This window comes from Mauremys mutica, chromosome 4, assembly GCF_020497125.1.
Source record: "Mauremys mutica isolate MM-2020 ecotype Southern chromosome 4, ASM2049712v1, whole genome shotgun sequence".
Taxonomy (NCBI): domain Eukaryota; kingdom Metazoa; phylum Chordata; order Testudines; family Geoemydidae; genus Mauremys; species Mauremys mutica.
Genome location: NC_059075.1, coordinates 91,965,331 through 91,979,116, shown reverse-complemented (window position 1 = coordinate 91,979,116; position 13,786 = coordinate 91,965,331). Strand labels below are relative to the sequence as shown.

Below are 13,786 nucleotides of genomic sequence, written 5' to 3'. Positions count from 1 at the left end.
GGGGCCATCTCAGCAACCAACTTGATGAACTCTAAATATTTACAGTCCAGTGCTGCCTTTGGATAGATCTGTGCAATTTCCATTGAAATCCAAGGGAATTCTGTATTCACCAATGAAGGCAGAATTGGGACCCTTAAGGGCCAATTCTTGCAGTTTTTACTCAATCAAGAACTCCTGTAGGGTTTTGCCTGCATCACTAAAATAGTACTGTCCTGACAATAGGTTTAACTGCATCTGGCTTTGCTTAGCCTTGACTCTTTTCAGCATTTTTTCCCCCTATCAGTCATAAATATGACTTTAAACATTAAACAGAGGAAACAGTTTTTTCTTCCATTTTTTTCTGCTTGGACTTCTTGATGATTCCAAATTCCCACTCTACAATTAACACATTGGCTTCAGTGGCAACTTCTTTATTTTAAACCATAAGTTTTGTTTATTCTTATTTAGCTCAGATGCAAAGGTGCAAAATTATATAGATTACAGTGTATTTGTAGAGATGTAGGACAATTGATCCCTTGGTAAACAAGCAGGGTACATTTATTTTATTTAATTTTATTTATTTATTATGGATTAATATTTTTACTTGCCATTAGTGGTCACAATGTACTAGGCACTGCCTGCTCACTCAGGTAAATATAGTCCCTACTCCAAAGAGCTTAAAGTCAAAGAATTTCCCACTTTTTTTTTTTAAAGATCTCCAGCTGAAAGATGTGTATTTGTAATTATTTTAGTGTACTGCATGCATGAACTCACTGATGACTTGTATTGCTTTTAGCACCCAGAGGAAAGTCCAACCTCTATCTCCTGTGTAAAATGAAACCAGTGGTTGTGATTCTGTAATTTTTGGAAAGTCTGAAGCTGGAGAGGAGCTGCCAGACTTACCCTAGTTCTTCCATTGGGTCTTCCACATTCTAGTGTATATGCTAAATAAATTATGGGTGTATAACAAAATTCACATAGCTTGGCATGCATCATGTTTGCTCTTAACAAAAGGGAGATAGCAAGAGGGAGAGACATGAGAAATCCAGTCTATTTCACAAGCTGTGTGACAGTGACTATCAATGCTGAGTGAGATTTCAATTCAAAGAAGCAGCTACAGGCCCAATTTGTGAAAGTCTTACATTGCTGTACCAACAGTCCCATTGACTTCCAGTAAGTGCCCCCAATGTGAGAATATTACAATTGTTTAGGGTCAGATTACTCTACCCTTACTCGTTATTGAGTTGTGCCTTCCTACTCCTCATGAAAAAAAGTTAGTATAACAGGGCCATATATGATAAATCCCTGACAATGCTGGTGGGTTTTAAGGAACTGGAACTATGGTTGTTTCTTACTAAGATGCCTTTTCGGGGGAACTGTTAAATGGGTAGTTTGCTAACTAGTTAATATGTGAGCGGTCAGGTGGCTTTGAAAACAATTTCTAATGTGATCAAACCTTTCACTACAGTTCTGCTCACCAAAGCAAAGAGGGCATATGACCAGGAGTAATGGGATGAAATAAAAAAAAATGTGAGGAATGTTAGGGAAAACTTCCTGTCAGTGAAATTTAAGCTTGGGGAATACAGAGTGATTTGGTAGAAGCCCCATCCATGAAGATATTTTAAAAGTAGACTGGAGAAAATACCATGAGGAGCATTCCAGGGGATCTCGTATATCTTCCTTCCATTTCTAATTCCTAAGATAAGTGGGTTCTGCTGGCTACTTTCCATTACAGAACTGAATAGTCCTTCAGAAAATCCTTGGCACCTACAAATGAAAACCTTGCAAGTCTCCTGTATTTCAGACAGTGTAGAGTGCAAGTTAGTCTGTGTTTTGTAGCATGATTTCTACTCCATGCATCTGAAGAAGTGAGGTTTTTTTACCCACAAAAGCTTATGCCCAAATAAATCTGTTAGTCTTTAAGGTGCCACCGGACTCTTTGTTGTTTCTGTGGATACAGACTAACACGGCTACCCCTCTGACACATGATTTCTGCTGTAATTTGTTGTACCTTTTGGAGGTTTCGTCCAGGGTAAAGTTTACCATATGTTTAGGGTATCTTCCTACAAACTATCTTGTCTCTTGAACTGCCTAGGCTGCCATCAGGGGTGTGGATCTGATAGGTGAAGGATTATAAAGCTAAACTAGGCTACTCAGACAGGTGACTAATAATGATAAAGTTTACATTTACCCTTGCTTTCCTATGACACTACAGATCAGCAACTGCTTCTGCTGTGAACTGCACAGATGCCTCTCCCTTACTATAACATGCTAACTTCCTTCCCCTCTGCAATTAAAACAGATGTTGCCATGTGGTAGATGCTCCTTCCCTTTGACAGGCTTTTACACAAGTAGCAGATTTAATTGCTGCTGTCCTTTGAATTGAGAGGAAAATTCAACATTGATGGGGTCGTTTGTGGATCTCTGATATTGGTGGATGCTGTAGCTGAGAAAATGATTATTTATTGTTTGTATTCTGGTAGCACCTAAGGCCTTAATCGGGATTGGGGTCCCATTGTGATAGGCATTGATACATAGATAAAAGAGGATTCCTGCCCTGAACAGGTGCCAGCATTGTTCTCTCCGTATTACTAATGGTAATGCCACTATTAAAAGATTTTATTCACCTTGCTTCCAACCCTCTTTTAGCCTGTTTCATTGTGAAATTTAAAAAAGCCTCTACTTTCCTATGAGGCCTAGTCTTTGACTCTTTGCTTCTGCCAGGGTTAGGTGTTCTTGGAAAAAAAACTAGCCCTTCCGACCCAGGAAAATCACAGCTGTCGTAGAATTTGTGAAGAAGTGGAACACAGGCTTGCTGTGTCACTTTTGATCCGCTGACTTGCCCAGCCAAGGATATGATGTCAGAACTTTGTAGATTTGGCTTTGAAAAAACCAATTGAACTAAAAATCTGTCTTTCTTTCAAGAAAGCTAGTTGTGGCTTCTAGGCAGGTAGCTGTCATGCAGTGCCATCCTGAAGAGTTGGATAAAAAAAGACTGTTATTGGGATACCCCATGATGAATTTTGGGGAGAGAAGCCTCCAGAATATGAAGGTAAACATGTAGATGATGGCAATCTCCCCAGCAGAAGTTTTGCATGTGTGCCGGAAGCTTTCCTTTGGGTTTAGTGTAACTAGTAGAAGAGGGTGCAATTAGCAGTGTTTGAACCCACAGAACTGTACCACGTGAGGCAAAGGAACACCTCTGTTAGGCATCAGAAGCAGACTGCTAGTCTCAATGTGGACTTGCTAAAGAAGAATGCAATACACACATTTTACAAATATTACATAGTTACAAAAGCTCTCTCTCCCTTTTGGTTAGATTCATGAAACTTTCAGATTCTTTCCAGCCTGCAATTCCATTGTTTGTTCTTGTAAATCATTTGAAAGACTGGACCTTCACATAGACTGCTTTCTTTCAGTGGGCCCTGCTTTCCTTTTCAGTCAGAGGTCTGGAGCCTCAATGGCCTCTAATCATGATGGCAATAGACCTGGTTATTCTAGGCTTTGCTTCAGAATCCCACTTTTCATCCATCTACATTGTCCCTCCATTGAGTCTCCATGGACTCTACTCCTGGAGTTTTTGAATGTTCATAATACTGAAATTTAAACACCTACAGCTCTTCATTTATTAACACAAATGACTATTAATTCAGAACTAAAAATTGCAGTGTACATGTATCACTTGAACATCTCACAGTTATTAAAGTGGAAAAATCCATGAGTGTTCCTACCTTTCTACACACCAAAACATAACATTTTACAGGATACATCTTAACTAGGTAAACAAACTTGTGGAATTTTTTTTTATTTTAAATGTTGCTGTGCTGCTGCCTGGGGAATCTTGATAATTTACATCAACTGAAGATCATCCCCTTTGTGTTTAGCATAGGTTGATTTTTACAAAGAGTTAAACTACAGTGCATCTTGCAAGCTGATATGTGGGTTAAATGGTTAGGACGCTGATATGTAATCTGTACTGATGAGTACACGACTGCTATTCTTATAAATGTCATCACTTTCTCAGTACTATCTGGTAATATCTGAGTCATGAGGTGCTGACAAAATCCACTGTACTTAATGTGAAACTTGAGGCTTTTTGCTCATTCCAAAGATATTAGCAATAGCCAGCTCAGCATTTAGCTGATAAATAACTTGCACATATGCACATAAGTTTATGTTGCTATGTGTCTTTTTTTTCTTAACATCTTTGTGGTAATGCATCAAACTTTAAACCATGACAATACTCCTTTTTTCTGGACAGTATTTATTGGGCAATAATAAATGCAACTATATTATTGAGTCAATGAATTGTGCTGGAAAAGTGATAATCATGATCTGACCCATGCAATGAAAGAGAAATCTTTCTCCAGTAATTTTCACTTGAGGATGGATCTCCTGACTACCAAATCAAAGCCTAAACAATTTATCACCATATTCAGAAACAAATCCTCTGGCTTGGAGCTGTGCACTAAAATATTTAACTGTATGCATTGTTCCCCTCTTTATCTGCAGCCATGCAACAGGATATGAGAGTGACAACCACACTGGTCCTATGTTATACAGCTGTGGGGCCCAATATAGAATACACACCCATGGAGTCTTTAGAGGAATACAAGTAAGTATATTAGGACATACTACATAGGGGAGAAGAAGAATTACTGTTTTTGTAGGGTTTCAGTTACTTATTGATTATTTGATTGGTATTTATAATTCTGTTGCTAACTTTAGGTCTCCCTGTGTCATTAAGAAATCCCTGAGATAAGTTGACTTCCAGTTTCAGTGAAGAACAAAATAAGATCACCATGTTGCAGCATGAAAAATCATGTATTTTTCCTTCTAAAACATATCTTTGGAGCTGCATTATTCACTAACTTTAGGATGGCCAAAAATTAGAGGCCTCTCATCTAACTTGAAAGTTAGGTATTTAGTAAGTTTGGCCACAGAAGTTTTTCTGTAGTTATAGTAGATTAGACCTGGGATTGTATATCAGGCTGAGCAAAAATGAGGTATCAGATGAAGTTCTGAATGTGTGGATTTGTGAAATTGTAAAAATTTGAACGTCATTCCTTGAAGACAGAAGTACACAAGTGATCACATCCCTAATGGCTAAATCACCAGTTAAACACTTGAAAGGGCCATAAAATCCAGGAGGATTGATTCTCATCCATTTCTAACTGGTTATAGAATTAATACTAATGGATCCCATGCTGTATATTATGCTTGAGGTGCCTTGACATAAGGCACAATAAATGCATATGTTCTGTAAACTGAATAGACCATCCACAAAGCTTTTAAAGAAATTTAAAATGTATTCTGTCTTTTCTGCACTGCTTCGGTGTTGTTCATGTATCTCAATAGGACAATCTTTAGATTATATTAATAGTACTTGGTCCTTTTTTATAAATTGGTCCTTTTTTAAAAATTCATCACTTAGTGACCCAGCTCTTAGACAAAAGTTTAAATGATTAAATTTTACATGCACTGAACAGAACTGAGAAGTTAACACTCAATTATCCCAGAAGAAAGTCTATCTTGGTTGGAACACTGTGGCAGTACCATTGTATAGTCAAGGTTGCAATCTACAGCAGTATCTAATGTAAGAAAAAATGTTACTATTGACTTCCTTGGACCTTAGCTTAATTTCTGGCTTGTAAAATTAAGTATAAAAACATTACTCTGGGTCAGGTCCTGATCTCTGTTACACTGTTGTAATTCAGAAGCTAGTCCATTGATGTTAAAGGGGGTTACTCCACATTTATGCTGTTGGTAATTAGTATGGAATTTGGGCCATTTATTGTAAGATATAAATATTAGAGGGAATTTAGCACGTAGCATTTACCTTCACATATTTGTAGTGTTGTACATGGAAAAGGTGAAGGAACACTGTTATACATTATTAATAGACTACAAAAATGGTCATTTATAGTATGGTAGGTACATCTGAGGATCATATTCATGTTGAAGTTTATTTGAGTGTTTCTACTGATTACATGGGAGCAGGTTTGTGACTATATATGCTCACATTAGCTATGCACGCTGCTGTTTCTGCCATTGTAGGATGTTCGGCGAGTGCCAGGAGTCGCTCCAACTATTGTCCGATCAGCTAGTGAGACAAATGAAAAACGTCCCTTCATGTGTGCGTACCCTGGCTGTAACAAACGATACTTTAAGCTGTCCCATTTACAGATGCACAGCAGAAAGCACACCGGTAAGTGCCTGCATTGTCTAAGCAAGATGCCATATAAAGGGGGTGGTTTTAAAATCAAGATCGGGCAGAAGAGGCAACCCATGGCTCCATGTACATCATCCTGTATGATGATGATTGCGTGTCTGTGTCCTCGCCTGGACCATTCAGAGAGATATTAAGGTTTGTCTGTTCCTCTAAAGATACCATACTCAGTAACTTGTCACATTAACTCTAGTTAACATTCACTTTAAATCCAACACAGCACTGGACTGGTTTAGATTACAAGCAAAAGAAGTTTATTCACAAAAGGAGGTAGGATATTAAGTGAGTTCCAGTATAAAGGATAGAGTTAGAAATGTCTAAAAGCAAATAAAAGTGAAATATGCTTTCTAGAGGCTAAGACTTAACACAACAAGCTACAGTTCTTGTCCAAGGTAGTTTCCTTACCCATCTACCTTCCAGCAAGATGGCTGACTACCCATCTGATCAGGATTTCTGATAGAGTCCAAGGTGCTCAGTTCCTAAGTGAAAGATAACTTGGGGTTCTTTGCCCCTCTCTTATATAGTCCAGTGAACCTTTGAAATAGATTCTTCTGAAGGTTTCCCCCCAAAGTTAAGTTAATTCAAGTTATGAGGAAGGAGACATGGAGTCTAGTGGTGAAGAAAATTCCATGTTGGTTTCTTCCCCCACTGGTATTTGCTAAAATGCAAATTAATCTGTTTCCTGCAATCTCCTCCCCCTGCTGTGATGCTCAGTAGTTAATACTTCCCTTTGCTGGCTTGATGGGTCTGTTTACTTTCTGTGTAGATTGCATTCCAATTGTCTCTTAATGTACTTTGGAAATATCTTCAAGGTGGCAGAATCACATTCTTTTGTCTAGGGTAGCGTAACTTCAGCACTGCCTGGCAGACACACTTTGATAACATAATTTACAATAAGTTTTTAATTTTGAATTTGTCCTCTGTACATACATTACATAATCATATTAATGATCAGTATGTTATTAGCTTCCTACTGACACCTTACATGACACCTTTTAGTTGCAGGTTATGACCTTAGTGAGTTGGTGTACACTGGAATGGTCAGGCCATCTGAAACTTATTAAGAGCTATCACTGAGCCCCTTGTCCTTTTGCATTGGGATGCTCTTAGGATCACAACTGTGCTAAAAGATGCACATTTTCCTGCTGCTGCTCTACCACATCAGCAATTGCTGTCATTATCATAGGGATGAACTAGACTGTGGAGAGGTGGTCCATTGTAAACAGTCACGTGGTCTATCATACACGATCTCTGTTAAAATGTGGCTCACACTATAAAAGAGATTGCAAACCCCAGGCCTGTGGAATACTTTGAATACTATGGTAATGTTAATTGTGCACAGCAATTGTAAAGATGTTAAGGATAATCAGTGCAATGCATTTTTAATTTAATAATGCACAGGACTGCACAACACATGGAATATTCAGCTGGACATCTTCAGTGTTGCTCAGACCACAAATTCAAGATACTTCAGATTGCAACTGCAATTTAGCCTTCACAGCTCAAGCTGTACACAAACAGTACTCTGGTCTCCATAAACAGTTTTAAAATACAATTTTGTAGGTACTTGGGAGCCTCTAACAGCTGCTTATGCCAGTATTTTGCTTGAAAATGTCTAAACAGTTTTGAGTTGTCCTCATAATCACTCCTATTTCCTTCATCACTAAACTTATTTGCTCCAGATCTTGATTTTCCATAATTTGAAATTGTTAATTATTCAGCTCTTTTATTACATGTAAATGCTTGGTTTATACCATATTATTTCTGTATGCCTCACAAAAGTTACTCCTGAATCTTTTTTTTTCTTTAACTGCAAGAGATGTACTGCATTATACCACGCCCTATTTAGTGCCTGCTCTATAATATTTGGAGACAAAACCGTTCCAGGAAGCTGTAGATGCTGGGACTGTAGCTGGCTATCCTCTCCAGAGGGAGTTATCCGACTGCCTTTGAAGGGCATAAATACCCTTATTCCTCCAGAGTGAGTTGTAGAGGTGCCAGAGAGAGGAGATAAATGCTCACAATAAATGCTTCATTGCATTCCATGCTTCACAAACCCAGAGGGGCTTTCCCCCCAGAATGATCTCTCTCTTTCAGATGTGGCCCTAGATCTGTACATCCCTGAACTTTGAGATATTTTAAATTCAAATTTAGATATGGTTTTGAATTTTGCAAATGTCTCTTAGCTTTATAAAAGGGCAGGTCCATGCCCCCCCGCCCCAGATGTGAACACATCCATACTCAGTGGTATCTAATATTCAGATGTGTCCCATTTCTAGTCTCTTTGTATCTTTGTCTTTCCCCTGTTTCCCAGCATGGAGGTTGTGCAGCCATTTTGTGGAAAGCTTTGGAAACCAATCTTTCTTTTATGGAGGAGTTATCCTTTTGGAATGACTGCTGTGGAGTGTCTCTTTTCCTGGTGGCGGTGCTTACTGAATGATAGCTTCTTTACTACTCCTTGACTTCCACACCCCACTTGCTTTTTTTAGGTGCAAGGCATTGTCTTAGAGAAATCTATAAGGGACCTCATCAGGCCAGTCTGAATATAATGGAGCTTCCAGCTAGGGACCACCTGGTAAAGTAAAGCCACAGCCCCTTTAAACTGTTTCTTAATCTGAGTCTAAACAGGCAGCTGAGCAACACCTGAGCATTGTAAACTTAGGGTTCAGCGCTAAATATGCCAATTAGACTGAGTGGAGTCAGACAACTAGAAAGGGAATAGCAGTAGAATGTCTAGCATGGTGTTCTGCACTCCCAAAAGAGGGACATTCCTCTTCTTCTTCCACTAACACCTACACCTTTGTGTAGACAGTACTCTGGAGAGTTGCAGGAAAGCTGGAGAGCTTCCAGGGGCCAGCTACTATAAAGGCTACTTTTGGCTGTGTAACCCACACACCTCCTGGGTGTGGTGCTCTGTCCCATCTAGTGGCACCGAGACTAGAGAGAGATTAAGGAGTCTGTTCTACAGCCTTAGCTAAAGGCCACATGGCTTTTAGCTCATGCAGTGGAGGCTCATGCACTAAGCTCCAGAGGCCCCAGGTTTGATCCTGCCTGCCAATGACTGGGGTCCATCAGTGCTACAAGTCTTGGAGAGCCCCCAGGGGCCAGTTACTATCGAGGTTACTTTTGGCTGTATCAGGCCTGTCTTTCTGTAACCAAAATACAATTGTGCTATTCCTGGGGTAATGTGGTATTAGAATACACACATGCAGCTAGAAGCCCTTCCACCTTTCTGAATATAGTAATAGATCAGGTTTTGCAATAATGGACACTTGATTTGAAACAGGATGAAATATTAGTATGTAAACTTAAACTATCTGTTAGTGCTGTTACAAAATAATTTTGGCCCTTGATGTATTTCTTCCCGTCACCTACTAGATATTTATATGACTGACTCATTAGTTCCTCTACTTATGTCCTTTTCTTTCAGATAATGTTACCAACTGCTATATTGCAAAATCAAGCAGAGCTCTGAAACAAAAAATTGGAATCTCTAATCAGTTTTTACTAATGTTTCAACAAAGTTCTTGTAGAAAATACATTGACATTTTGTACCCTCGAAGATTGCTTATCCACTGTTAACAATGCCATTATTGAAACATACATAACCATAAAAGCGCACTTGTTATCTGGAATATTCCACTGTAGTAGATTGAGCTCCTAAAGAAATGCAAAAATAAATATAAATTGTAAACAGTAATGCAAATAATGTGGTGAGTAGATTTCAGGGATTGCTTTGTGAAAACTGATTATACATAAATACACGTGTGTGTGTATAAAATAATCTCTCACACACACACACACACACACACACACACACACACACACACACACACACACACACACCCCTTCATGAACTTGATCTATGGCAGAAACATCATAATTCCTTCCAGATTTTGTCTGGTGATATTCCAATTCCTGGTAAAGCTATGAATTCACTTTGAGTAGCAACTGGTCATCTTATACAGAAAATAGCTTTTTGGACCTTCTGTCTCTAAAAACTACCGTTCATTTAAAAAAAGAGAGAGAGAGAGAGAGAGCAGTAATTGTCAAGAATTTTGCTTTTTAAGGAATTTGTAATATAGAGGGTAAGTGTGTGGGTGGTGATTCTGTCTAGTAGCTGCCCTCAGTGACGTCTGAGTGCCTGCAATTAATGGAGCTGATCCTTTTAGTTCAAGTGTTAGGGGTTCAGCTTATGGTGTTGAAAGTCCAAGGTTGTGTTTGAAAGAGTATAGCCATGGCGTGACTGGTTCCCACCGGGGTGCCATTTGTAACTGGGGTACCACTCAGCCCGCCTGATCCACCAGCCTGGGCTCTCTTTCACACTGTGATAAGTTTCCAAGCTTGCTTTTTCACCAGCATACACACAGTATAGGGACACACACAGCTACAGCTTCACACACATGCTGAGATTAGCTCTGCCTGGGATGGCTCAGCTAAGGCACCTCCTAGTTGCTAAAGCACCCCCAACCCCCCAAGTGTAAACCCAAATTATACTGTCTTGTGCTGCACAGAGAACTGTACAGTGTAAACTCATTAAATTTGCCCCCTCCCTTAATGTGGAGAGAGATGTGCAACAACTTTCTGCCCCAAGTTATAATTTCCACTCCCTGGTTTTAGACCAGTGGTTTTCAAACTGCAGGTTGCGACCCAGAATGTAAGACATTGGGTTGCAGCAGCTCTGGTCAGTGCTGCCGACCGGGCCATTAAAAGTCCCGTCAGCGGTGCTGCCTGCCTAAGGCAGGCTAGTCCCTAACTGTTCTGACACCATGCTGAGCCCCAGAAGTGGCCAGCAGCAGGACTGGCTCCTAGGTGGAGGGGCCACAGAGCTCTGTGTGCTGTGCCCACCCTGAGTACCGGCTCCGCCAGCCAATGGAAGCTGGGGTGGGGGCTGTGCCTATGGATGAGAGCCACTTGCGCACCTCTGCCTAGGAGCCAGACCTGCTGCTGGCCACTTCTGGGGCGCAGCACGGTCTGTGGTGCCAGGAGAAGCAGGAAGCCTGCCTTTGCACCCCTGCTGTGCTGCTGACTGGGAGCCGCCCGAGGTAAGCCCGTGCCCCAATCCCCTGACCCAGCCCTGAGCCTCCCCGCAATCCGGAGCCCTTCCTGCACCCCAAACCTTTCATCCCCAGTATCACCCCAGAGCCTGCACCCCCAGCCCAGAGCCCTGACCTCCTCCCACACTCCAACTCTCTGCCCCAGCCCTGAGCCCTTCCCGTACCCCAAACCCCTCATCCCCAGCTCCATTGGGTCACGGGGATCAACAATTTTCTTCAACTGTGTCGCCAGGAAAAAAGTTTGAAAACCACTGTTTTAGACAAAACAAAATCAAGTTTATTAACTACAAAAGCTAGATTTTAAGTGATTATAAGTGATAGCAAACAGATCAAAGCAGATTACCTTAATAAATAAACAAAACTGCAAACTGAGCTTAACATACTAGACAGGTAGGATACAAATTAGCAAATTCTCACCGTGAGTGATAAACAGGCTGGCAGATTCTTAAGGCACAAGTTGCCTTGGCTTTCCCAGGTTTTCATACACAAGCTAAAAATCCCTATAGCCTGGGATCATCACTTCCCACAGACCAGTCCTTGCCCCTCAGGCATTTCCAGGTGTGGTGTTGTAGGGAGAGTGAGGACCCATCATGATGTCACTGTCCCCCTTTCTATGGTACACAGTTCTATGGTACACAGTTTGTGCTTGTGGGAATTTTCTCAGGAAGCCATTAACATTGTTTGGCCTTTTTATTGTTGTACCTGAAAGGCTGCTTGTGAGTGTTTTCAGCCTCATAACATGTTTCTGTAACACATACATAGCCAACTTTATAACTTCACATATGACAATAGCTCATACAATCCAACGAGATATTACTGTCTAGCAGATCAAGACTTTTAGAATGATACCACACAAGGCATACTTTGTACAAAACATATCTTAATTACATGACAGTGGTGAATACTGGGGTGCCAGGGTGTCACACATGGGTTTGCTACACCTTAAATTTTATAGTACTAGATAAGTATAGGTGATGTATTTCACAATGACTCTATTTTATTGATTATACACTGCCACCAAAACCCACTCAGAATGGAGTGTGTTGTCTTGACATCCCTTCTGTGTCTCCTTCCTTTATCTAGTTACTTATATGACCTTCCTCACCACAGTATCTAGGCACCTTTCAATCATTAATGGATTTTATCCTCCAAGATCATTGAGAGGTAGAGATATATTATCCCTGTTCTACAAATGGGGGGAACTAAGGGTAGATTAAGTGACTTGTTTAAGCTCACACATGAGGTCTGTGGTTGAGCGGGGAATCAAACCCATGGCTGAGTCCCAGGCCAGTGCCCTAGACCGTCTTTTGTCTATTAATATTCCTTGAAGGCAGACCTTGTAAGATTCATTCTCACGGGACAATGTGCAGCATAGATGGTTTTTCTTTTATCACCAACAGTTACAAATCCATCCCCCTGCGTCAATCTGGCTTCTTGTGCCAAAAAAAACCCCCATAAACATTATCTTTAAAGCTTACCTGCAAAAGAAAAATATATATAAAAAAGTGTACTGAAACACGTTATAATGGTATAAACACTTTTGCATTGACATTGAACTGCATCCACACAAGGGGGTTGCATCAATTTAACGGAATCAGTATAAAAACTCATTTAATTAGATTGGCACAAAACTGGGTATAGACCTGCCTCAGATTCTTTCTCTGTAAAACTTGCTGTCTCTGAATGGAAGGCAAAACTTCAGCAACTCACTTAATGTTTTAGTCTTAGCACTAGCCCATGTCCTCATTCCAGAACTCCTCCACCAAAAGTCTACTCGAATGACAGTATGATGGTCAATATTGTGCACTTACAGGAAAGTGGGTCTAAATTCTGCTCTCGCATATATTTGGGTAAATCTGGAGTAACTGCACTGGTTTCAAAAAAGTTGCCTTTCATTTACACTGGTGTAATTTGGCCCATTTTGAATAAGTACACTGACATATATTTAAGACTCCAATGAAAAAAAAGCACAATCCAGAACCATGCCAGCTCAGATTTGTCTTATGTTTGCAGTGCTTTAAACCTAAAGTTAAAGTGCAATTTGAGTTTTTAATTGTAAAAAGAAATGGTTTCATAGTGAACTCTCTTTCCGTTCCCCCATGTTTAAAGCTTTATCTTGCATTATGGTCAGCCTTTATGTTCTTCTTGTTAGTACTGAAATGGAAATGATAGCGAAAAACTGAGCAAGGAAAGGGCAAAGGGCAGGTGCAGTTTGATCTTCAACTCCTTTCTGTTTTGTTTTTGTCATATGGGAAATATTGTTTGAGTGTCCCTCAAACCTGGAAGCTTTAGCGCTAACCTGGGATGCCCCCAGTGAGCCCTGGGAAAGAAGAAATCACAAACAAGCTTTTTGCTAAGCAGTTTAGAGCAGTGTTTCTCAAACTGGGGTCTGTGGATGCCTGGGGGTCCATGAGGGCACTCCAGGGGTCTGCTGGCCACGCTGATCAACTCCTTCCCCTCCCTCTCCTAACTCCTCCTGCACACCAGGGAACAGCTGTTCAGCGATGTGCAGGAGGTGCTG

General features: G+C 40.5%; 1 protein-coding gene across 5 annotated transcripts in view; it reads left to right on the top strand.

The window, feature by feature from the left end:
- WT1 (WT1 transcription factor) overlaps nt 1-13,786 on the top strand; it is a 135,612-nt gene that overhangs the window by 110,785 nt on the left and 11,041 nt on the right. For all 5 annotated transcript variants that reach the window (XM_045012385.1, XM_045012384.1, XM_045012382.1 and 2 more), the window contains 2 exons: nt 4,492-4,594; nt 6,037-6,187. In XM_045012385.1, the coding sequence (XP_044868320.1) occupies nt 4,492-4,594; nt 6,037-6,187 (254 nt within the window). The remainder of the gene's footprint in view (nt 1-4,491; nt 4,595-6,036; nt 6,188-13,786) is intronic.